Source organism: Chaetodon auriga, chromosome 10, assembly GCF_051107435.1.
Source record: "Chaetodon auriga isolate fChaAug3 chromosome 10, fChaAug3.hap1, whole genome shotgun sequence".
NCBI lineage: Eukaryota > Metazoa > Chordata > Actinopteri > Chaetodontiformes > Chaetodontidae > Chaetodon > Chaetodon auriga.
The window spans coordinates 145,069-167,500 of NC_135083.1; the positions used below are offsets into that span (position 1 = coordinate 145,069).

The 22,432-nt window shown below is 44.2% G+C and overlaps 1 protein-coding gene across 3 annotated transcripts in view; it reads right to left on the reverse strand.

Annotated features, from left to right (window-relative positions):
* plxnb3 (plexin B3) overlaps nucleotides 1–22,432 on the reverse strand; it is a 77,648-nt gene that overhangs the window by 13,877 nt on the left and 41,339 nt on the right. For 2 of the 3 annotated variants that reach the window (XM_076740510.1, XM_076740511.1), the window contains 22 exons: nucleotides 20,824–21,252; nucleotides 19,700–20,432; nucleotides 17,114–17,293; nucleotides 14,872–15,000; nucleotides 14,402–14,502; nucleotides 11,534–11,666; nucleotides 9,302–9,461; nucleotides 9,118–9,226; nucleotides 8,550–8,658; nucleotides 8,260–8,379; nucleotides 7,878–7,988; nucleotides 6,196–6,286; nucleotides 5,907–6,076; nucleotides 5,665–5,816; nucleotides 5,428–5,533; nucleotides 3,764–3,900; nucleotides 1,845–2,021; nucleotides 1,592–1,757; nucleotides 1,226–1,357; nucleotides 734–838; nucleotides 474–635; nucleotides 65–216 (listed from right to left, as the gene is read on the reverse strand). In XM_076740510.1, the coding sequence (XP_076596625.1) occupies nucleotides 65–216; nucleotides 474–635; nucleotides 734–838; nucleotides 1,226–1,357; nucleotides 1,592–1,757; nucleotides 1,845–2,021; nucleotides 3,764–3,900; nucleotides 5,428–5,533; nucleotides 5,665–5,816; nucleotides 5,907–6,076; nucleotides 6,196–6,286; nucleotides 7,878–7,988; nucleotides 8,260–8,379; nucleotides 8,550–8,658; nucleotides 9,118–9,226; nucleotides 9,302–9,461; nucleotides 11,534–11,666; nucleotides 14,402–14,502; nucleotides 14,872–15,000; nucleotides 17,114–17,293; nucleotides 19,700–20,432; nucleotides 20,824–21,236 (3,848 nt within the window). In that variant the 5' untranslated portion in view covers nucleotides 21,237–21,252. The remainder of the gene's footprint in view (nucleotides 1–64; nucleotides 217–473; nucleotides 636–733; nucleotides 839–1,225; nucleotides 1,358–1,591; nucleotides 1,758–1,844; nucleotides 2,022–3,763; nucleotides 3,901–5,427; nucleotides 5,534–5,664; nucleotides 5,817–5,906; nucleotides 6,077–6,195; nucleotides 6,287–7,877; nucleotides 7,989–8,259; nucleotides 8,380–8,549; nucleotides 8,659–9,117; nucleotides 9,227–9,301; nucleotides 9,462–11,533; nucleotides 11,667–14,401; nucleotides 14,503–14,871; nucleotides 15,001–17,113; nucleotides 17,294–19,699; nucleotides 20,433–20,823; nucleotides 21,253–22,432) is intronic. The other variant, XM_076740512.1, reaches the window with a different exon arrangement.

The following is a 22,432-nucleotide window of genomic DNA, read 5'->3' on the forward strand; positions in this document are numbered from 1 at the left end:
AGAGCTTCAATAGAGAAAATTTAAATATATACTGAGAGACAAACAGAAGAAGACAGACAGGTACCTGTACATGAGGATTACGACCAGCACTGACAGGATGATGACAGCTGCTCCCGCCCCCAAACTGATCTGAGCAGCCAATGGGACGGGAGGCAGCAGAGAGTCGCTGTCGTACTGAACCAATCCCAGGTCCACCTGCAGGTTTCCCATGAACACCTGTGAGACAGATGGGAGATTTTCAGAATAAAAATCTGAATTATTGGTTGTTTTCATCTCTTCATATGTCTGCATGCGCATGTGTCTGTGTGTGTCTCTGACTCTCTGTCTGTCCCTCTGTGGATCTCTGTCTGTCCCTGTGTGTCTCTGTCTCTATGTGACTTTTTCTCTCTGTGTGTCTCTCTATGTTTCTCTGTCTGTCTCTGTGTCTGTGTCTCTGTTTCTCTGTCTGTCTCTGTCCCTGTGTGTACCTTTACCTTCAGGCTGGGCAGCTCGTTGCTGTCGTCCACACTCTCCGGTTGCGTCTCTGGAGGTTCACAGTACAGGTGAGTGTTGTCCAGAGTTTTCACCTCACACTCCTGATCTCCCAGCCGAGCTGTCACTTCCTGTCTGGATATGGCTCTGGTCAGGTCCTGACCCTGAGTGACGCCATGGAAACACAGACGTGATAAATATTTTAGTTTGTCTGTCTGTCTGTCGGCGAAGAGACAATCGGCCGCTTGTGAAAGACATTTACCTCGACAGCGATAACTCCTCCTGGTTTAAAGCGATAGGGAACGTCTGGAGCTTCTCGATTTAGAGGAAAAAACTCCGGGTTTGAATAATAAGTGAAGCTTTTACCCTGAGAAACAAACAGGCAGACACACAGGTTTCTCCATGAGACCATTAGCTGGAAGGTTCAGTGGAGGTGCTGCTGTGGGTCATTTGCCCTCAGTCATGACTGTAGACTCAGTGAGTTCCTGTCAGTCTCTGATTACATGAAAATGGAGGAAGTGAAAAATGCTGTTGCTATATGACAGATGCTAACATGCTAACACCAACATATGGACATACTTTGGAGTGAGCAGAGGACTCAGACTCTGAGGAGAACCTCAGAACGCCCAGGTTCTCCAGCAGCGTTGGCCTGAGGTGTGACGGCTGTTAATCCTGGACTTTGATCAGGGTTAAAACCAGTCCTGAACCAGGAGCGGTTTCATTTATTCATACAGACAGACAGGAAGACAGATACCTTGATGCTCTCATAGTGGACTCTGACGTTGTCCAGCTGAAACCAGAGTCCCTTCACTTTGACCTCTGGTGTCACTGTGGGGGTTAGACAGGTCATCTGAGAGGATGACAGGACAGAGCAGCGCTCTGACACCTGAGAGACAGACAGGTGGAGAGACAAGAGAGACAAGCAGGATGAGAGACAGTTGGGTGGACAGAGAGACAGGAGAAGAATGATGGGTGGAGAGAGAGATAGGTGGAGAAATTAAAAGTAAATAAATGTAACTTCTACGATTTAAAATGTATTTTAGAGACAGAGTCAGGATAACGTTTGACCCAGTCTGACATTCTAACTCTAACTTAACTCTGATTGGCTGGCTGATCTCACCGTTGTCATGGTGTTGTTGAAGACCAGCTGCTGCTTGGCAGTGAGCAGAGCCAGTCGTCTTCTCCGTTTCACCCTCTGGACCTCCAGAGGCTCCACCCACACTGCTATGATTGGCTGCTGCACAACATCAAGGTTCCTGCCCATCACCATGATGACACGCCCACCTCTGAGGACAGGAAGTCGTCACCTTTTTAGGACACCGGTTTGAGGTTTAATATGGCTGATTATTGATGATTGGTGATCAGGTTCTTACGCGTAGAAGCTCTCTGCAGGTGTGGCCTCGGTGATGACAGGGTCATCAAGGTAACGGAAAGTAATGAGGGGAATGGTTCGCTCCGCTTTACCGAACAAAACCCGGACCTTGACTCCACCAGTCCGATTACTGGAACCAGTCTGACACACCAACTGGGTGTCATTCACCTCTTCCACACTTAGTGGAGAGGAAACAAGGAGACAAGGAGAGGGAACAAGGAGAGGAGGAGAGGACACAAGGACATATGCAGACAAGGAGAGAAAAAAAGGAGGAGAGGAAACATGAAGAGGATGTTAACATGTCAGACTGTTTATATTTCCAACAGGTGGAGCCAGAGATTCATGAATACAAGTCTTATGAATCTGTAGTGTAGTACTGGGTACCAGGGTTCTAAATTAACACCCGCCAACCCGCCAAATGCGGGTTAAAATTCATATTGGCGGGTGTAAATAAAAACTTACTGGCCAATTTGGCCGGTAATGCATTAGGCAATCATGTCAGTCAGAGCCGCTCTACAGTTCTTGGTCATTTGTCCCCCTGACAGTCCGTCCTACATTTCCCATGAACACTGTCGTAATGCTATGTGATGACGTACAAGACGCCCATTGGCTGTGCGCAGGCACACTACAGTCTGTAGTGCAACCGGCGCGAGAAACCACGGAAACGCAAACACAAAGAAGAAGAAGAATGAACGGCAGCGTATAAACTGTAAAAAAGGAGACTGAGCTAGCTAAAAGTAAAAAGTAAAGTTAAACTAAATGCTGCGGTGGTTGGGACAGACGTCTGGGGGCGAGAAGAGGAAGGAGGCAGGGGATGAGAATGTCGACAAAGCGTGCGAAACGAAGAAAAGAAAGTTTAACGCTAAATGGCTGACAGGTCGTGAATGGCTTGTGTTTGATCACGAAAATGCCGTCATGTTTTGTAAGGATTGCTGCATGTACACGAAAGAAAAAAAAAGAAAGTCATGGCAGTTACTTATATATATTTCTTATTAAAGAAGGAAAGCAGAAACACTTTAAGTTGAAAGGAAAAATACATTTTATTAGGAATGTAATGATACTAAATACTTACTGGAAAAATGTCTTTTATAAAATAAATCTGACAGCATTTTTTGTTTGTATAAATTAAATGTTTGCACTTTCTGTGTATATTTTGTTTCATGTGTTGTACTTTCTGTCCATTTTTCATGCCAACAATGTAAATAAAATGATCAAATGTATTCAGTGGCACTCATAATCTCTCTTATTTTCACCGGGAAAAAATTTGGCTAGTGGAAATTCTGATTGGCTGGTAACTTTAGAAGGTCACCAGCCACATTGGCTGGTGATCAAAAAAGTTTATTTAGAACCCTGCTGGGTACTACTACCGGGGGCCCAGTAGTCGTAGTAGTAGTACTAATAGTTGTAATAATAGTAGCAGTAGTAGTAGTAGTAGTATAGTACTCGCATGTAGTGGGGCTGGGGGCCCAGTAGTAGTAGTTGTAGTATTAGTACTACTAGTAGTACTAGTAGAAGTAGTAGTAGAGCACTCACATGTAGCAGGGCTGGGGACCCAGTAGTTATACTAGTACTACTAGTAGAAGTAGTAGTAGAGCACTCACATGTAGCAGGGCTGGGGGCCCAGTAGTCATAGTAGTAGTACTAATAGTCGTAATAATAGTAGTAGTAGGAGTAGTAGCAGTAGTATAGCACTCACATGTAGTGGGGCTGGCGCCCAGTAGTAGTCGTAGTAGTTGTAGTAGTAATAATAGTAGCATAGTACTCACATGTAGCGTGGCTGGGGGCCCAGTAGTAGTAGTTGTAGTATTAGTACTACTAGTAGTACTAGTAGAAGTAGTAGTAGAGCACTCACATGTAGCAGGGCTGGGGACCCAGTAGTTATACTAGTACTACTAGTAGAAGTAGTAGTAGAGCACTCACATGTAGCAGGGCTGGGGGCCCAGGAAGGCTCTCAGGTCAGACTTTTGTCCTGTCAGCAGCTGTCGTCCTCTGATGGTCAGTCGGGTTCCTCCAGAAACTGGACCTTTATCAGGAACCAGATCCAGAAGCTGTGGGTCCTGAAAGCAAGAACACACAACACAAGAGAGGAGCCTGATTGGTTGAAGTATTTTTAAACATTTAACATACAGAATTTAAAAGCAAAATCATGGCTGAAAACTGAAAACAGGATTTTGTTCATTGGATGCAAAGAAGCTGTATAAAATACAACAATGAAGGACACCGTAGACCAGACATCTTACTGTGGGGGATCAGGGATTTGCGTGTTCCTGTGACACTGGGAGCTGTGTTGTTGTGGGCAGGAGTGGGAGGAGCCAGAGGGATGCAGGCAGGTGGAGGGTTTGGTTTTGGCACTGGCTTTGGAACTGGCTTTGGAACCAAACTGGGTTTGGTCCTGAGCTGTTGGGATACTCACAGGCTCCTGGTTGAAGAGGGTTGCTATTATGGAACTACAAGTAACTGAGAGGACATCTCTGACCGCTGTCAGTGTTTCCCACTGTGGTAGAAGTGATGGGCCAGGAATGTTTGAATTTATACACCGACATGTAGGTGACCATTGTACTTGGCATGTTTTATGTTGAGAGACTCCCACCTGTATGGAGGTGACAATGAGATGTTGACCTTGTTGATTCCAGGTAACCTGCACACCGTCTTTGTCCTTTCTGGTGATGATATGAGATTCTGTATGATTTCTTCATACAGAATCTCAAACAGCACTTATGAGTACCCAGCCTTCTTGGAGACCTTTGCCACAGTTCTTTCTGGGACACTTTAAGCAAACACATGAGCAACGATGTAGACACGTGGAGGGGGTGACTGGGAAGAACCGCAACTGAATCTGGGTGGTGTTTTGTTATTAGGTTTCTCTGTTAGTAATAGATCGTGAACACCACGTTCAAGCATAAAGTTGTTCATAAGTAAAACTAGGGGTGTTCTGGTCAGCGATCAAAGCTATAATTGTTTCACTAAAACCACTGCCATATGTTGTAAAGAGAGGAGTAGAGTAAGGTGATTTTACCCTGGTCCTGGATCAGTGGACCATCTTACAGAGATCCTGTAGGGATCATGCAAGCCAGTCAATCCAGTCTACATGGGCTTCCTGTATTTGGAGGAGATTTATGACTGTGGGGTACCTTATAGCCAAGTCATTCAGTCCTTGTATAACCAGAGTGAACTGGAATTGGAACTGGACTCCGGACATAATGAATCTGCAGTGATGTGGACTCTATCAGACTGTGGTGGTTCAGAGGGAGCTGATCCTGAAGGCGGACTCTGGATTCATCATCTCTGTTCCAGTCCTCAGCTTTATTTGTCATGTCCACAACAATCATATTGAAGTGCACATTGGGAAGAAATTCTGGTTCTCAGGCTACCTTCAACAGCATTCACACATTATGAATAAAGAAGAACTCATACAAGTCAATGAGAAATTACAAAAAGAGAAGCTAAGACTGAAAACTGTGGCCATTAAATATGGACAAAAGAAAATGTATAAATATAAATTCTGACTCTTCGGTGGACTGATTCAGCAGAGCTCTGAGGGGGGAACCACTGCTCCACCACTGCAGGACACACAGGACTCTGACCTGATAGGTGAACATCTGCGTTGACCTTCCAGGTGGAGTTGTTCCAACAGTAACCAGGACAGGCCCCTCCCTCTCCTTTCCACTGGGCTGCAGCTCACACACAACCCTACAAACACACACACACACACACACACACACACACACACACACACACACACACACAGGTTATCCTGACAGAATCACTGTGTGTGTGTGTGTGTGTGTGTGTGTGTGTGTGTGTGTGTGTGTGTGTGTTACCTGGTTGAGATCTGGTATCCTTCAGGTTGGGGCAGACATGGAACACCTGCGACCGTGACTCTGCCCTCCACATCATGGTACCTCATCCCCAGATTAGAACCTGTGATCGTCACCAGGATTCCACCCTCCAGAGGACCAGAGACAGGTTGCACCTGCAGGCAGGCAGGCAGACAGACAGTTTGAATGTCTCCACAACAACTAACAAGACCTCTAGAAACAGACTGACTGATCATTACAGTCACCTGTGTGATCTGAGGAGGTGGGCAGGTGTCTACAGGTACACTGGTACAGGATTGGTTGTAAATACAACTGGGGGCAGGGCTTCCTGGACACCATACGCAGCCGTACTCCTCTGGCACCGCCCTACACTGTGAGCAGTCTGATTGGCCAGCTGAGCAGTCATACAGCTGCACTGAATAACACAGGAGATGGATGCAAATATCAGCTAATGAAATCTCTGTTTTACACACACACACACACACACACACACACACACACACACACACACACACACACAGGTCAGGTTCTTACGTCGGAGGCCAGGTGAGGTGTCAATGCGTCTCTCTCCCCTACGCAGATAGACAGTAGCCGAATACCGAAGCTGACTGACAGCATACTGAAACTACAGACAGACAGGTGGACAGACAGGGACAGCATCATTAAATTCAGTCTTCAGCTGCCGCGTCCCCATGGCTGGAACGACAGTTTGGATCAACATGAAACTCACCTGGTTGAATCATCACAACAAGGTGAACAGTTGTGTTTACACTACGACTCCCAAGGTGCATTTGTGCATTTCAGCAATTACAGAAATCCTAATTATCATAATGAACTTTATTTGTAGAGTACTTTTCAAAACATAAAAGTGCTTTACAGAACAAGATAAAACAAAACCCAGATAAAGAACAGAACACAGGACCTGATAAAAGTGATGGAAGAGGGATAGAGACAAGACTAACAACAGACGTGGTATAAAAAAGAGCTTTGAGCAGTTATTTAAAAGAACATCCCGATGTTCCTCAAGTAGGAGCTCCACAGATGTGAGGCTCTACAGTGATGGATAAAACATCATTTCTCAGGCTGGAGTTCAGATATAAAATTGGTTCATCAAAATATCAGAATGTGAACACAGAATGAGGAGAACTCTCCAGGAAGCAGCACCTAACTCATCTGTGAAATGACACTTTTTAAAGAGAGATACCAAAAGTTGTGGTCGGTGGTTGAGACCTTTTAGCTGAGCAGACCTTTAAATGAGCAGCTGCCACGAAGTCAGAGCTGATTCTGTGCTGTTTGAGCGAGCATCGTTCTACATGTGAAGGTTCTCCGCTGTAGCATGCTTTCATCTGAATGGTCACAGCTGTATGATGTAGGATGACATGTTCATTAAATCCTTCTGTTTGGCCACACAGTCCTAACAGAAGACAGCAGACTGTCTCTGCTGTCCAGTCAGTTTGTTTGTTTCAGAGGAAACACGCAACATGACGCCGTCCCTTTGGCCTCATTTTCCTCAGCAGGTCTTCAAGTCAAAAATAAACTGGATGAAATCTTATGTGAAAACACTTTTCAGATGTTTGATTAAAATCTGAAATATAGTTAAAATAAAATGGTCTTTTACATAGCATCATGGTTACCGTTCTGGCCCCATAGTTTTGTGCTGGATTAGAGACACCCAGTGGTATCAAATTTTATAATTTTATTTGTGCTTTGCATGTTCTGCATTTAACCCTCTCTTGCCGTAGTTAGCCCTTTTTGGGTGTGGCTCAACTGAGAGGACGTGCTGCAGTCACTGTGTATGTTTGATGGCCCAAAGGGCAACGTCTGTAAGTTCAGTATTTCTGGATGGAGCATGGAAATGTCTTCTTTGATATTTGTGTATTTCCTGTTTTCAAGACTTATTTATAAAACATTTATATTCGAGCAATAGATGCCAGTTGCTAGCGACATTTTTCCATTAACATCAATGTTAAAATTAGCTTAGATGTTAACTAGTCCCGCACACGCCATGACAGTGGTTACTCATTTTTTCTTGTGAGGGCTCTTTGCTAAATCTGAGTTGTATATTTGTGTGTGTGTATATGAAGAGCAGACTTCACTCTTTATTTCAAGGACTGCAAGGTAGCTGTTGGCTAGGCTAACCTGTAGAAAACAAAAGCAGAGTCGCATGAGCACGCTAAGCTCAACACAAAGTGATGAGGTGAACAGGTGTGTCTTACCTGGTGTGGGCTGCACGTGAAGGTGTTCGAGTTGTGTGTTTTCTCTACAGCAGCCGTCAGATTGAACTGGACTCCTTCGATTTCCACAACACACACATACTGAGCTTCATCCTACACACACACACACACACACACACAGATTCTGAATAAATGAGGACACTGATCATCTATTTGATGTTTCTGCTCACTGAGAGTCATAGTTCATTTTCCTCTCTAGCGCCCCCCTCAGGACGAGCTGTCCCATCACTGACAGGACTCTGAAGACAGTGTTACCCGGTAAAAATGAACCGTTCAGTGGGGCGTGTTAACGTCCTACCTGCTCCTCACCTGCAAAGTTCAGCATCAGAACCAAACCAAAAATAATAAAGACAAATTTTCTCACAGTGTAGACGTCCAGGTTTCGTCCTTGCAGCACAACAGTGGCGCTCAGGCCCAACGGCACTAAAGCAGAACTCTGTAGGGCGAAGACCAGAGGACAGGAAGTGGGACCAGGAGAGTCCTGCTGATAGAGAGAGAGAGAGAGAGAGAGAGAGAGAGAGAGGGTGAGAAGACAGGAAGGCAGACAGACAGACAGGCAGACAGACAGAAAGGGAGACAGGCAGACAGAAATATAGACAGACAGGTAGACAGAGAGACAGACAGAAAGACAGACAGAGAAACAGGCTGTCTCACTCTCTGGTTGAGGATTATGTGTTGGTTGGGACAGCTGTGATTGTGAGTGCAGAGTTGATCCAGAGGACACCAGTTACACCTCCACAGACTGCTGACACATGCTAGACACCTGAAACACATCATCATCATCATCATCATCATCATCATCATCATCATCACCATCACCATCATCACCATCATCATCACCATCATCATCACCATCATCACCATCATCATCACCATCATCACCATCACCACCACCATCATCATCATCATCATCATCATCATCATCATCATCACCATCACCATCATCACCATCATCATCATCATCACCATCATCATCAACGTCATCACCATCATCATCATCATCATCATCATCATCATCGTCATCACCATCATCACCATCATCATCATCATCATCATCATCACCATCACCATCATCACCATCATCATCATCATCATCATCATCATCACCATCATCATCAACGTCATCACCATCATCATCATCATCATCACCACCGTTGTCCTTATTATTACTGTTCATATTGTCATTGATGCTTGCTGCACTGTGTGTATTCCTGTGTCTTACTGGGAGCTCTGGTTCAGTTGACTCACAGCTCCACAGTCGTAGAAGGTCATGCTGCCAGTTGTGATGGTCACGTGACCAAACACCAGCGATACGGGAAGGATCATGTGATCTGGAAGCAGAGAGCCACAGGAAGTCAAAAATCCTCAACCAGTCCTAAAAATCCAAATCACAGCTGTCTACTCACCACTTCCTGGTGGCATGGGGGGGAGGAGCTCCGGTGCAGGTGATTGACAAGTGATGCTGGTTTCCATGACGATGGCGGGCTGAGGTGGTAGGAGCCCAAAGATGCAGGACAGAGACTCCGCCTCAGTCAGGGCAGGAAGCTGGATGACTGACAGCGTTACCTTGGAGATAAGAAATGGACGGTCAGAGGAAGACAGAGTCTGTCAGGGTCTCTGTCTCACACCTGGATCCTGGGGGGGGTCTGCATCTCTGCTGCTCTGTTTGTTCTTGAAAAAAATCATTCACATGCACAAAACTACGGAGTCACTGGAGGGTCATGTTGGGAACTGGTTTTGTCCCTCACAGGACTCTGTTTACTCTGATCCACATGTGCAGTTTGTGTGCTGGTCCAGTCCAGTTCCAGCACACCGGCAGTTTAAGCACATGCTCTGCTGACATTCTAGAACAGAAACATGATGTGACTCTTTACATGATGGTTTGCTTCCTTCTTTCAAAAGTCTATGATGAAACAGTGGACAGCTGGATCTGAATTTGACAGAGTGTTACTGTGACACCACAGTACAACACTCAACATCCAGAATCGGCAGTGTTACACCTGTGTATAAACTAACGTGTAACGCAAAGATCAAGGCTTGCGCCTGCCAGTCACAACTCAGGTCGGCCGCTTGCACTGTGGTCAAAACCAGCAGCGGTATATGACATACTGCAATACCTGAAGTACATCCTAATACAGCTCAGCCTGTCTCTATGCATCAGAGGAAACCAAAAGTATTTGAGAAAAAAAAAGTCATCCACAGTGAACTTTCAGGTGCTCCGGACAACAAACAACTAACAAACACTAACCAACAAACAATAACTAACACTAACAAACAATAACTAACTAACACTAACAAACAATAATAAACAATAACACTAACAAACAATAACTAACACTAACAAAAAATAACACTAACAAACACTAACACTAACAAACAATAACTAACTAACAAACACTAACACTAACAAACAATAACAAACAATAACACTAACAAACAATAACTAACTAACACTAACAAACAATAACTAACTAACACTAACAAACAATAACACTTACAATAACAAACAATAACACTAACAAACAATAACTAACTAACACTAACTAACAATAACACTAACAAACACTAACAAACAATAACAAACAATAACACTAACAAACAATAACTAACACTAACAAACAATAACAAACAATAACACTAACAAACAATAACTAACACTAACAAACAATAACTCACTAACAAACACTAACAAACAATAACAAACAATAACACTAACAAACAATAACTAACACTAACAAACAATAACTCACTAACAAACACTAACAAACAATAACTAACACTAACTAACAAACAATAACACTAACAAACAATAACTAACTAACACTAACAAACAATAACACTAACAATAACTAACAAACACTAACACTAACAAACAATAACAAACAATAACACTAACAAACAATAACTAACACTAACAAACAATAACTAACTAACAAACACTAACAAACAATAACAAACAATAACACTAACAAACAATAACTAACACTAACAAACAATAACTCACTAACAAACACTAACAAACAATAACTAACACTAACTAACAAACAATAACTAACTAACACTAACAAACAATAACACTAACAATAACTAACAAACACTAACTAACACTAACAAACAATAACAAACAATAACACTAACAAACACTAACTAACAAACAATAACTAACACTAACAAACAATAACTAACTAACACAAACAATAACACTAACAAACAATAACTAACTAACACTAACAAACAATAACACTAACAATAACTAACACACTAACTAACACTAACAAACAATAACAAACAATAACACTAACAAACACTAACTAACAAACAATAACTAACACTAACAAACAATAACTGACACAAACAATTACACTAACAAACAATAACTAACTAACACTAACTAACAAACACTAACTAACTAACTAACTAACTAACTAACTAACTAACTAACAATAACACTAACAAACACTAACTAACACTGACTAACTAACAAACACTAACTAACTAACACTAACTGACAAACAAAGCTAATTGATTGATAGATTTGGTTTGAATGAAAAAGAACTGAAAGCAGCAGCTGCCTGAGAGGATGAGGAACAGTTTAAAAAGACAGCAGCAGTGCAATTTGTTGTTTCACAATAGCCTACCTGGGTCTGCTCATCTTTGCTTTGATTGGCCGGCTGTAGACTTCGCACTGTCACACACTGAGTGGTTGGTTCAAAGCTCCAGAGCCAATGGTTGGGCTGCATGTGGCGCCAGCATTGATGTTTACGGGAACATCTGCACAAAATAAATAAAAACATACACGAAGCACATGAACGAACACGGGTTCAAACTTATTGCTCCAGCTCTACTTGAATAGTCAGAGTGACTGAACCAATCATCTCGTCCGATGGACACGTAATTAGGTTATGTCATGTTTTCAGTGTGATTAGGAGGGTTAGGGTTAGAGGGTTCACAGTTCACAGACACTGCAGATGTTCAATGGCGTTCCACAAATGTAGAAGAATTTCGTTTAGCCTGGTGAGATCGTCTTAAAACATACAGGAAAGCCCTCCGCAGTGCTAGGATAGCCTGTTACTCCGCACTAACAGAGGACAATAAGAACAATCCCAGGTATCTCTTTAGCTCTCTATTCAGGCTGACAGAGAGCCATGATTCTGTGGAACCATGTATTCCTTTAGGTCTGAACAGTAATGACTTCATGTATTAGAGACAGAATTCATTGGCTCCTGCCGTCAACAGGTGCTGTTTTGTCTTCAAACACAGAAACCGTAGAAACTGTTATTAAACCTGTTGCAGTTTTAGACTGTTTTTCACCTGTCGACCTTCACCAACTAATTTCAATAATTTCGTCATCAAAATCATCAACCTGTATTTTAGACCCCATCCCAACTAAGCCGCTTAAAGAAATTTCACCGTTTTCTCTTTATCAACAGGCTGCGTACCACAGTCCTTTAAAGTAGCTGTAATAAAACCTCTACTTAAAAAGGGGTTTTAGCCAACTATAGACCGATATCCAACCTTCCTTTCTCTCAAAAACCCTTCAGTCACTAATCAGCTGTGCAACTTTCTACACAACAAGAGTTTATTTGAGGATTTCCAGGCAGGATTTAGAGTGCATCATAGCACAGAGACAGCACTGGTTGAAGTTACAAATGACCTTCTAATTGCATCAGATAGAGGACTTCTCTCTGTATTAGTCTTATTAGATCTTAGTGCTGCATTTGACACCATTGACCATGGTATCCCATTAGAGACTGGAACACTTCATTGGCATTAAGGGAACTGCGCTAAGCTGGTTTAAATCCTACTTTTCAGATCACTCTTAGTTTGTACATGTTAATGACGACCCCTCTGTGCTCGCTAAAGTCAGCTATGGAGTTCCACAGGGTTCTGTGCTTTGACCAAGTCCAACCACCTTATATATGCTTCCTTTAGGGAACATTATCAGGAAGCACTCAATAAACTTTCATTGGTATGCAGATGATACCCAGCTATATTTATCCATGAAGCCAGAAGAAACCATTCAGTTAACTAGACTACAAGCATGTCTTCAGGACATAAAGACCTGGATGACCTGCAATTTTCTGATGCTAAACTTGGACAGAACTGAAGTTATAGTACTAGGCCCTAAACATCTTAGAGACTCACTTTCTGATGACAAAGCAGTTATGGATGGCATTGCGCTGGCCTCCAGCATCACTGTATCTGAAGAATCCCAAGAATCTGGGAGTCATCTTTGATCAGGACATGTCCTTTCTCTCCCATGTAAAACAAATTTCAAGGACTGCCTTTTTTCACCTACGTAACATTGCAAAAAATCAGGCACATCCTGTCTCAAAACAATGCACAAAAACTAGTCCATCTATTCATAACTTCCAGGCTGGATTATTGCAATTCTTTACTATCTGGCTGCCCAAACTCATTGCTGAATATTCTCCAGCTGCTCCAGAAAGCTGCAGCATGTGTTCTGACAAAAACGAGGAAGAGAGATCACATTTCTCCAATGTTAGCGACTCTACACTGGCTCCCTGTAAAGTTTAGAATAGAATTTAAAATTCTCCTCCTTACTTACAATGCCATAAATGGTCAGGCACCATCTTATCTTAAAGAGCTCATAGTATCTTATTACCCCACTAGAACACTGTCTTCCCAGAATACAGGTTTACTTATGGTTCCTAAGGTCTCCAAAAGCAGAACAGGAGCCAGAGCATTTAGCTATCAAGTTCCTCTCCTGTGGAACCATCATCCAGTCTTTGTCCGAGAGGCAGACACTGTCTCTACATTTAAGAGTCGTCATAAAACTTTCCTTTTTGATAAAGCTTACAGTTAGGGCTGGCTCAGGCTTTCCTTGGACTAGCCCTTAGTTATGCTGCTATAGGATTAGACTGTCAGGGGACTTCCAAAGATACACCGAGCTCCTCTGTCCTTCTCTCCATCTCCATCTGCACGTTTTCATGTCCTACCACAGCGTGTTACTAACTTAGCTTCTTCCCTGGAGTCTCTGTGCTTTGTCGTCTCGCAGGTTGCCATGGACAGTGGCTGAACCTGGATTGTGGATCACGGCTGCGTCTCCTGCCATGGCCCTGCCTGACATCCACTGCAACTGCTACTACTATTATCACATCCACTGTCACTGTTACTGTGATTCCATTTCTGTCTGTCTCTCTCTGTCTGTCTCACTCTCTCTCTTGCTTTTTCTCTCTCTTACCCAACCAGTCCAGGCAGATGGCCGCCCACCCTGATCCTGGTCAAGGTTTCTGCCAGTTAAAAGGAAGTTTTTCCTCACCACTGTCGCCAAGTGTTTGCTCATGAGGGAACTGTTGGGTCTCTGTAGATAAAGATTTTGGTCTGTTCCAGCTCTGTATGGAAAGTGTCCTGAGACAACTTCTGTTGTGATTTGCTGCTATACAAATAAAATTGAACTGAATTGTTTTTGTTGTAACAGTGTGTATTTGTGTTGAAACAGTTAGATTAGACAGACAAGTGGATAGGTAGACAGAAAGACATACCTTCCCTCCAGGACACACCAGCCACAGTACGGGTCTCTGACAGCCATACAGGACTGACAGTCTGTCTGTCTCTCACATGATGAAACAGGAACCTTTGATAGCTGAGAGACAGACAGGAAACAGATGACATGTCAGCTTGCTTTCTTTAGATAAGACAAGAAAAAAGAACAGAAGGACAGACTGATGGACAATGAGACAGAGAGGAGAACAGATGGACAGAGAGACAGACAGGAGAAAAGATGGACAAAGAGAGAGAGAGACAGAAGAAGAGGTGGACAGAGAGACAGACGGGGTGACAGAGAGACAGACAGGAGAACAGATGGACAGAGAGACAGACAGGAGAAAAGATGGACAAAGAGAGAGAGAGACAGAAGAAGAGGTGGACAGAGAGACAGACGGGGTGACAGAGAGACAGACAGGAGAACAGATGGACAGAGAGACAGACAGGAGACTTGTCAACTGTCTCTCACCCTGCTGTTGGTTAAAACATAAATGTGCTGCTGACTGTCATCCAATAGGAGGTCAGCGCTGACGCCACTGCCGCTGTCCACCAACAGACTCCCATACAGATCCCCTGACCAATCAGAGTGCACCAACACCTGCAACACACACAGGTGAGTTGTTTCCAGTCATGTCTGTGGAGATGGACAAAGAGAAACTGCTAATCTCACCTGAAACAGGTGAAGCTCAGAGACGATCCACATTTAAGATTTCAGCATGAACAACATGAGAGAGGAAAGAAGCACCATCACAAACACCACAGAAGAAGAACCTGAGGGCGTGTTTGCTGTTTGCTGTTATAGCTACAACCTGCCACCAGGTGGAGGTGTTTTGCCCCATCAACACCACCTTTTTTCAAGTCTCATCCAAATAAGATGAAGGTGTGAAAGATGGAAACTCAAACAAGTAGAAAAACAAGTGTGTGTTTGTGTGAACATGGATGATGTGCTGATCCAGATCCTGATCCAGATCCTGATCTAGATCCAGATCCAGATCACTGTTTGAGTGAAACTCAACACACAAACTACACACAACCAAACTCAACAGCTGATGCTGTTCTCATCTCACCACTGATAACATGCTGTGTGTGTGTGTGTGTGTGTGTGTGTGTGTGTGTGTTAATGAGGTCTAATCCTGCCTCAGAGCTTCAATGAGATAAACAGCAGAGCTTTGATTCTTCCTGTTAATATTTAAAAGCACACACATACACACACACACACTCACACTCACAGTCACACACACACACACACACACACACACATACACACACACACACTCACACTCACAGTCACACACACACACACACACACACACACACACACACACACACACTAATTGTTTCTGGGGTGTCCTGCTGGATCCTTACCCAGAGCACACCTGGGGGACCAATAACCAATCAACAACAAGAGTCTAAGCATGCTCCCTGGTGACACCCCCCACCACAACTAAACCCCCCCGAGCTAGTCGCGCACGCACGCATGCACACACACACACACACACACACACACACACACACAGACTCAGTGTATCATTGTGTCAGTGTGTGTGTCTTGTTTTGTGAGCCGCAGGCTAAATGCTTCTGTTCAATCTGTGCATGCGTGTGTGTGTCTGTGTGTGATGTAAATGAGTTGTGTAGTTGTGTATGTGTTCAAACACAGTCTGGAAACAGCTGATTTCTTCCTTCAGGAGAGCTGAAACAGAAGTTCAGAGAGAACACACAATGCATACTGGCTAAGCTGAAGCTGTCCAGTATAGCCAGTAAACCCACGGCCTGATGTGCTGCTCTCTGAACTGGGAGGATGTTCACTCTGACTCACAGCGATGAAAGAAGCTTCAACACAGCACTGATTTGAAAAGAATGACAACAAATGTCAATAATCAATAATTTGACAATAAAATGTAACATCCTGTCACATCTCAAAGGGAAACAGGTCAAATAGCCAGCTTAGCTTAGCATAAAGACTGGAAACAGGTCAAACAGCCAGCTTAGCTTAGCATAAAGACTGGAAACAGGTCAAACAGCCAGCTTAGCTTAGCATAAAGAGTGGAAACAAGGTGAACAGTTTGCTTAGCTCAGCGTGAACACTGTAAACAGGGGGAAATAACCTCTAGAGGAGCTCGAGGGTGGACTCTGTTATCTTTGGACAGATCCAGGCTAACCCAGGCTGCTGGCTGAAGCTTCTTATTTACAGACATGAGTAGTTTTGAGCTTTTTGCCTAACTCTGCAAGAAAGCATGCTGACAATGTTCAGGTGGGTTTCCTGTCCATCGGTAGCAGGACTGCAGTCAGCGTTTGGTCTGAGAGGTCTGACAGGGAGTACCTTCACTGCTGTTCCTGTAAAGCTTAGCTTTAATCTGGTATCAGTCACAACAATGAATTCAGCTAAATGATGGCTCATATCAGCACTCAGACTCCTGTGGACGGGACAGCACTGTGCTCCCACCTCCTCTGTGGACGGGACAGCAGCCTAAAGCTGCCACAGGGTCTCACTCAGACCGTCAGCGCTGTGCTTTCCATTTGTTTTCATGCAGCGAGTCTGTCGGCATGTTTATCTCCGATTCTCCAGGAGACTCAAAGAAATGTTGACGTCACTGTTAGCGGTTAACACAGTGCAAGTAATGCACTGCATGCAGTACATATACACAGTGAGTGTGTACTGTGTGTTTTACATACGCATACACAGAGTGTGTACTGTGTGTTTATGGCGTCACCTTGTGCAGTCGCCCCTCTCTGTCTCCCAGGAAAGCGATGGTGTGTCCCGCCTCTGTTGCCGTGGTGACAGCAGTCAGCTGGGTGTTGGAGGTGAAGGTGGGCGTGGCCGGGAGTGGCACAGTGCTGGCGATGGGGTTCGGGGTGTGCTCCCCCCCACAGGGGTACTCTGAGAGAGAGTCCTTGGAGATGAATGGAGAGAGAGAGAGAGATTTCATGCTAAACTGAACCTAAGCTAGCTTGTGTTCTTCAGTCCACAGGATACTCTCAGACAAGGGTTGCGTCTTTCTGACAAGTTTAAACAGTATTTTGTGTTTTCTGTCCACATTTTAAATAATTTAAATCGGTCTCTATCCAGATTATTTTGCCTCTCCACAAAATCAGAAATGTTCTTGTTAAATCAAAACTTTGATCTCAGCATACTTAATAAATATGAACATAACAACAGAATACAGAGAAGCACCTTTCAATCAGAAACTGCAGCTCAACATGTTTCACAAAGTCAAAAGAGAAGAAAATTTAAACACAGAGCAAAAAAAGAGATCAAATAATAAAGATGAAGTGTGACCTTGAACCTGAAGTCAAACACAATGTCCAAAAGTATGTGGAAGACGAAGCAGAAGAAGAAGCAGAAGAAGAAGAAGAAGAAGAAGAAGAAGAAAACATTTGAGCAAATGCGTCCAGTGATCATCCTTTTATTGGGTCCAATTTTTTCATATATCCATGAACTAGTGTGTGTGTGTGTGTGTGTGTGTGTGTGTGTGTGTGTTACATTATGTGGGTCAGATCAGTCGTACCAGCTGTGTTTGAGTGACAGCTGCCTGATGATAAATCCAGCTGCTGAACATAACAGCTCTAATCCACACATCCACACACACACACACACAGTATTAAGGTCAGGAGTGAGACAGATGTGACCATCGACAGGTTCTTACCAAACCAGCCACTAATCTGTGACATCATCAGATGTCCCAGTTGGCTGCTGACTGAGAGTGCATTGACCAATCAGCGGCTGTGTTTCTATCAACATATTTTTCTTCACATTTTGAAGTATCACATGAGAAAAGGTTGAAAAACCTTCCTGAATTTCACCGTTTCACCAGTTTTTATGTTCGCTTCAGCTGGATTTAGCCTTTTCAAAAGTTCTGAACATTTAACTCACATGACTGATCAGCTGTTTCCACTCTGAGAGGCAGCAGATGAAGATGAAGAAGAAGCAGGAGAAACAGACAAAGAAACAGAAGAAGAAGAAACAGAAGAAACAGAAGCAGATGAAGAAGAAACAGAGGAAGTAGCAGAAGAAGAAGAAGAAGAAGAAGAAGAAGCTGCTTCCACAGCTTTAAACCACACAGATCTGATGGAACCTGGGGATTAATTCATGGGTTAATGTCATATTTCATTCGTGTTTTCTACATTTTCTTTTACTGGTTGAGGTTCAACTGGCGCTCTTTCACGTCTTCCTGTTGCATCCTCTTCTTCTGCAGTGGCATAATGTATTTCTGACTGGAGAATTGATGCCACCTCCTGCTTTTTTTGATGAAGCAACTCCTGATATGGCATTAAGGCAGCGGATGGAAACCCAACTTGTGTGATCATCTATCGACTCTCACCATACTTTAATCATATTACATGTAAACATGATGTACATCAACACAGTACATAAATATACATTGATATTAATTTGTCCTGTGCCGGCTGTTGCAACTTCCTGTTTCCATTTGAGAAAAAAGAAAAGGATCTTTGTGTTTCGGAGTGTGGAGGCTGTGCAGCTGACCCTGTGACCCCGTGACCCTGCCCTTCCTCCAGTGCATGCTGGGAACAGCTCCTCCTGTGTGAGAGCCACATCCAGCTACAGACCAGTCTGACAAGTTCAGAATATGTACTGGTTATAATACAGCGGAGCATCCAGATGCTGGTGCACAGTTCTTCTCTGTCTCGTCATTACCTCACCGCTAAATCCGGTGAACCAGTCTGGTCCGAAAGTTTCATCTAAAGATGTCTCCAAAAGTTTTTCTTTCTTTCTTTTACTTCCATCCCTTTAAAGTCAAATCATGTGTGGAACATGAAACAAAGGCTGAATTTAAGGTGATTTAAGAGGAGGAGGACATGCCCAATGAACACTATGAGCGTGTACAGATGTGATGTAGCTAGCTAGGTAAACGTTAACATAACTCTGCCTCATATGTGAATGTTAGCTGTATCATTTCATGGAAACTCACCAGTTCGTGTCATGTTTCTTGTACCAGGCTCTAAACATGTTTGTTTCTGCTGTAAAGTTGGCCATTTTAGTATGGAGGTCTATGGGGATTGACTCACTTGTGCAGCCAGACTCAAGTGGTCATCCTCCTGTCCTCCTGTCATCCTCAATCCCCAGTGTATACCCACCTGAGTACCTGCATCCATGCACATACAGTACAGCATGCCTGTCCACCTCTACCTGCTGTGAGCCACACTGTGTTGAGAAAAGACCCTGCAGACAGTTTGCCTGTCAGTCCAAACCTTGATATACACACTGTTACACATCACCTGGACTGAAGAGAGAGAGAGAGAGAGAGTGTGTGTGTGTGTGTGTGTGTGTGTGTGTTTACCTTGGGGAGTTTCAGACATTTTGATGATACAGCGTATTCAATGTAAGCCTCTTCCTGTCCACTGCTGCCTCGCCCTCCTTCTGTATAGCACACTTCCTGCGCTCTTAGCAGCATAGCGTCCAGCTCCGCCATCCCATAGACACACAGTGCTGAACGACTGGTTGCGACAGGTGTGGATGCTTGTCCCGCTGCCATGATGACGAAGAGGGCAGGTGCGCCTGAGTGGTTTCCTAACCACGCTCCCTGAGCCAGGTTGTATCCGCCGCGGCACAGCAGCGGCACCTCCACATACGAGTAGAAGCTGCGGTCAGAGATGCAGAGCCGGGAGGCGTAGGTCCGGTACTCCTTCTTGTGCCACATGTCTCGCCGAGAGAACAGGAAGTACACGTGGTCGCCATGGGCAACAGCCTTCACAAAGTGGTTGTTGTACTCTGAGTAACTTCCTACCACAAGTTTCCCCAGCTCCTCCTCCTGAGAGAATGCACGGCGAGGTGGGACCACTGGGAACAGACGCCGTGTAGTGATTGGTGGGATATCACCAGGACCTTTACTGGTGTAGCCTCGACCAACCAGCATCAGACGCATGATACCACCAGTCCCGTCCCCCTCCTGCTTGTTCTCAGTGGTTATCACCAGGCCGACGGTGGAGACTCGAGGGTCATTTGCAGCGACATACTGAGTGTCGACAGGGTTGGAGGTCTGATAGAGGAGCTGAGAAATGTTGGTCAGACTCCTGCAGGAGCAGAAAAGAAGAAATCAACTTTTCGATTCATTTTAATACTTCTGATTTAGCCCAGGTCTGGATTCTTTAGTTTTCTAAGGGTGGATTAAGGTCTATCTGGACCTGATAATCCGTAAACAAAGTGTTGCTTATTGACAGCTGAGTCACTTTTTACAGTGAAACACCATGTTAGCCTGGACTAGATGAACTATGTCTGAAGAGGAACAGGGTCATGATTAGATTTCTCTGTGAACTCTGTTAATTTTAATTGTGTACTTTGGTATTGTATCCTGGTGAATTAAAAAACCACACAGGTACAAACAACTGGACAGTATGAGGAAATGTAACATGACATGAGCACAGGCAGCTTCAAACTGATGACTCCTCGGTGACAGACTGTTACCTCTTGTCACAGATGCCCTGATAGAGCGAACCACAGACGATGAGACTGCCTGGCTCCGCCCCCTGCCCCACCTCCATCAGCAGCAATTTGTTGTGGTTGTGAGTGGGTGTGGCTGAGGGACAGTCCCGGGGAACAATCGGGGGGAGGCAATCCGGGGAGTCCAGGTGAGGGCCGGTCTTCACGTGTGACATCACCTCCAGGTCAGAGGTCAGCTGGTACAGGTGGTCGACCCCACCCACATAAAGACGACCTGTCCCCGGGTTCAGCACTAGGTGAGAGAGGGGAGCACCATGTAGCTCCACCCATCTCACCGACGGGTCAAAGGTCATGATGACATCGGCTGGATGACAGGGAGGGGGGAGGAGGAAGGGAAGGAGGAAGAGGAGTGACGGAGGGATGGAGGAGGCCAACATGGCAGCTCCTCTTTACCTGCCACAGGTGAGAGAGAGACATTAAAATTCAGCATCACTGAATCTGCCTCTCAGGGCTCATTCACACAGTAAGCGAGCAGATGCTTGGGTTCTGCAGGTGGAGGTCAGACCTCCCAAGCTGCATAACAGAGCATCCATCTGTAGACACACTGAGCAGCATCCAGACATTCATACACCGTACATCAATGCACTTCAAAAGCCTGAATGAAACAATAAAACCAACAAGACCAATAAACCAATAAAAAACAAACAGAGCGAACAACTTAGCTAAGGCTATCGACACTGAGGTGTGTGGCATCAGTTCATGCTGAAGAACTATACAAATAAACAGTAAATAAACAGTAAAATAGAACAAATAAAGCAATAAAACAGGAACTTTGCATGTTCAGCAGTCATTGGTGATTATCAAGTCTCAGTGTTGGTTAATGCTGGCTGACTGCTGGCTAAATGTTGGCTAAACATTGTTGGCTAAACGTCGGCTAAGTGCCTGCTGACTGTTGGATAAATGTTGGCTGTCTCTTGGCTTAATATCAGCTGACTGTTGGCTTAACGTAGGCTGACTGTTGGCTAAACGCTGGCTGACTCTTGGCTACATGTCGGCTGACTATTGGCTAAACGTCAGCTGACTGTTGGCTAAATGTCGGCTGACTGTTGGCTAAATGTTGGCTGACTGTTGGCTTAACATCGAATAAAAACCAGCTGACTGTAGGCTAAATGGCTGACTGTTGGATAAATGTTGGCTGACTGTTGGCTAAACGCCGACTGACTGTTGGCTTAACATCAGCTGACTGTTGGCTAAACGTCGGCTGACTATTGGCTTAACGTCAGCTGACTGTTGGCTTAACGTCGAATAAAAACCGGCTGACTGTTGGCTAAATGTTGGCTAAACACCAGTTGACTGTTGGATAAATGTTGGCTGACTGTTGGCTAAATGTCAGCTGACTGTTGGCTAACTGATCCAGTTATCGGCACCAGCTTTAGACCACGCTCAGACCCTCAGACTCAGTCAGACTGGAGACCTACTGACATGAGTCCTGCAGACTTATCTTACGATTCAACGGTATTTCTGAAGGTGGGACTGAAGAGAGATCAGAGTTTTTACTGTCCAAGGACACACTGCAGGGTCAGGGACTCTGACAAACAAATATTTCTGTTCTCAGTCCAGGTTCTTCATTTAC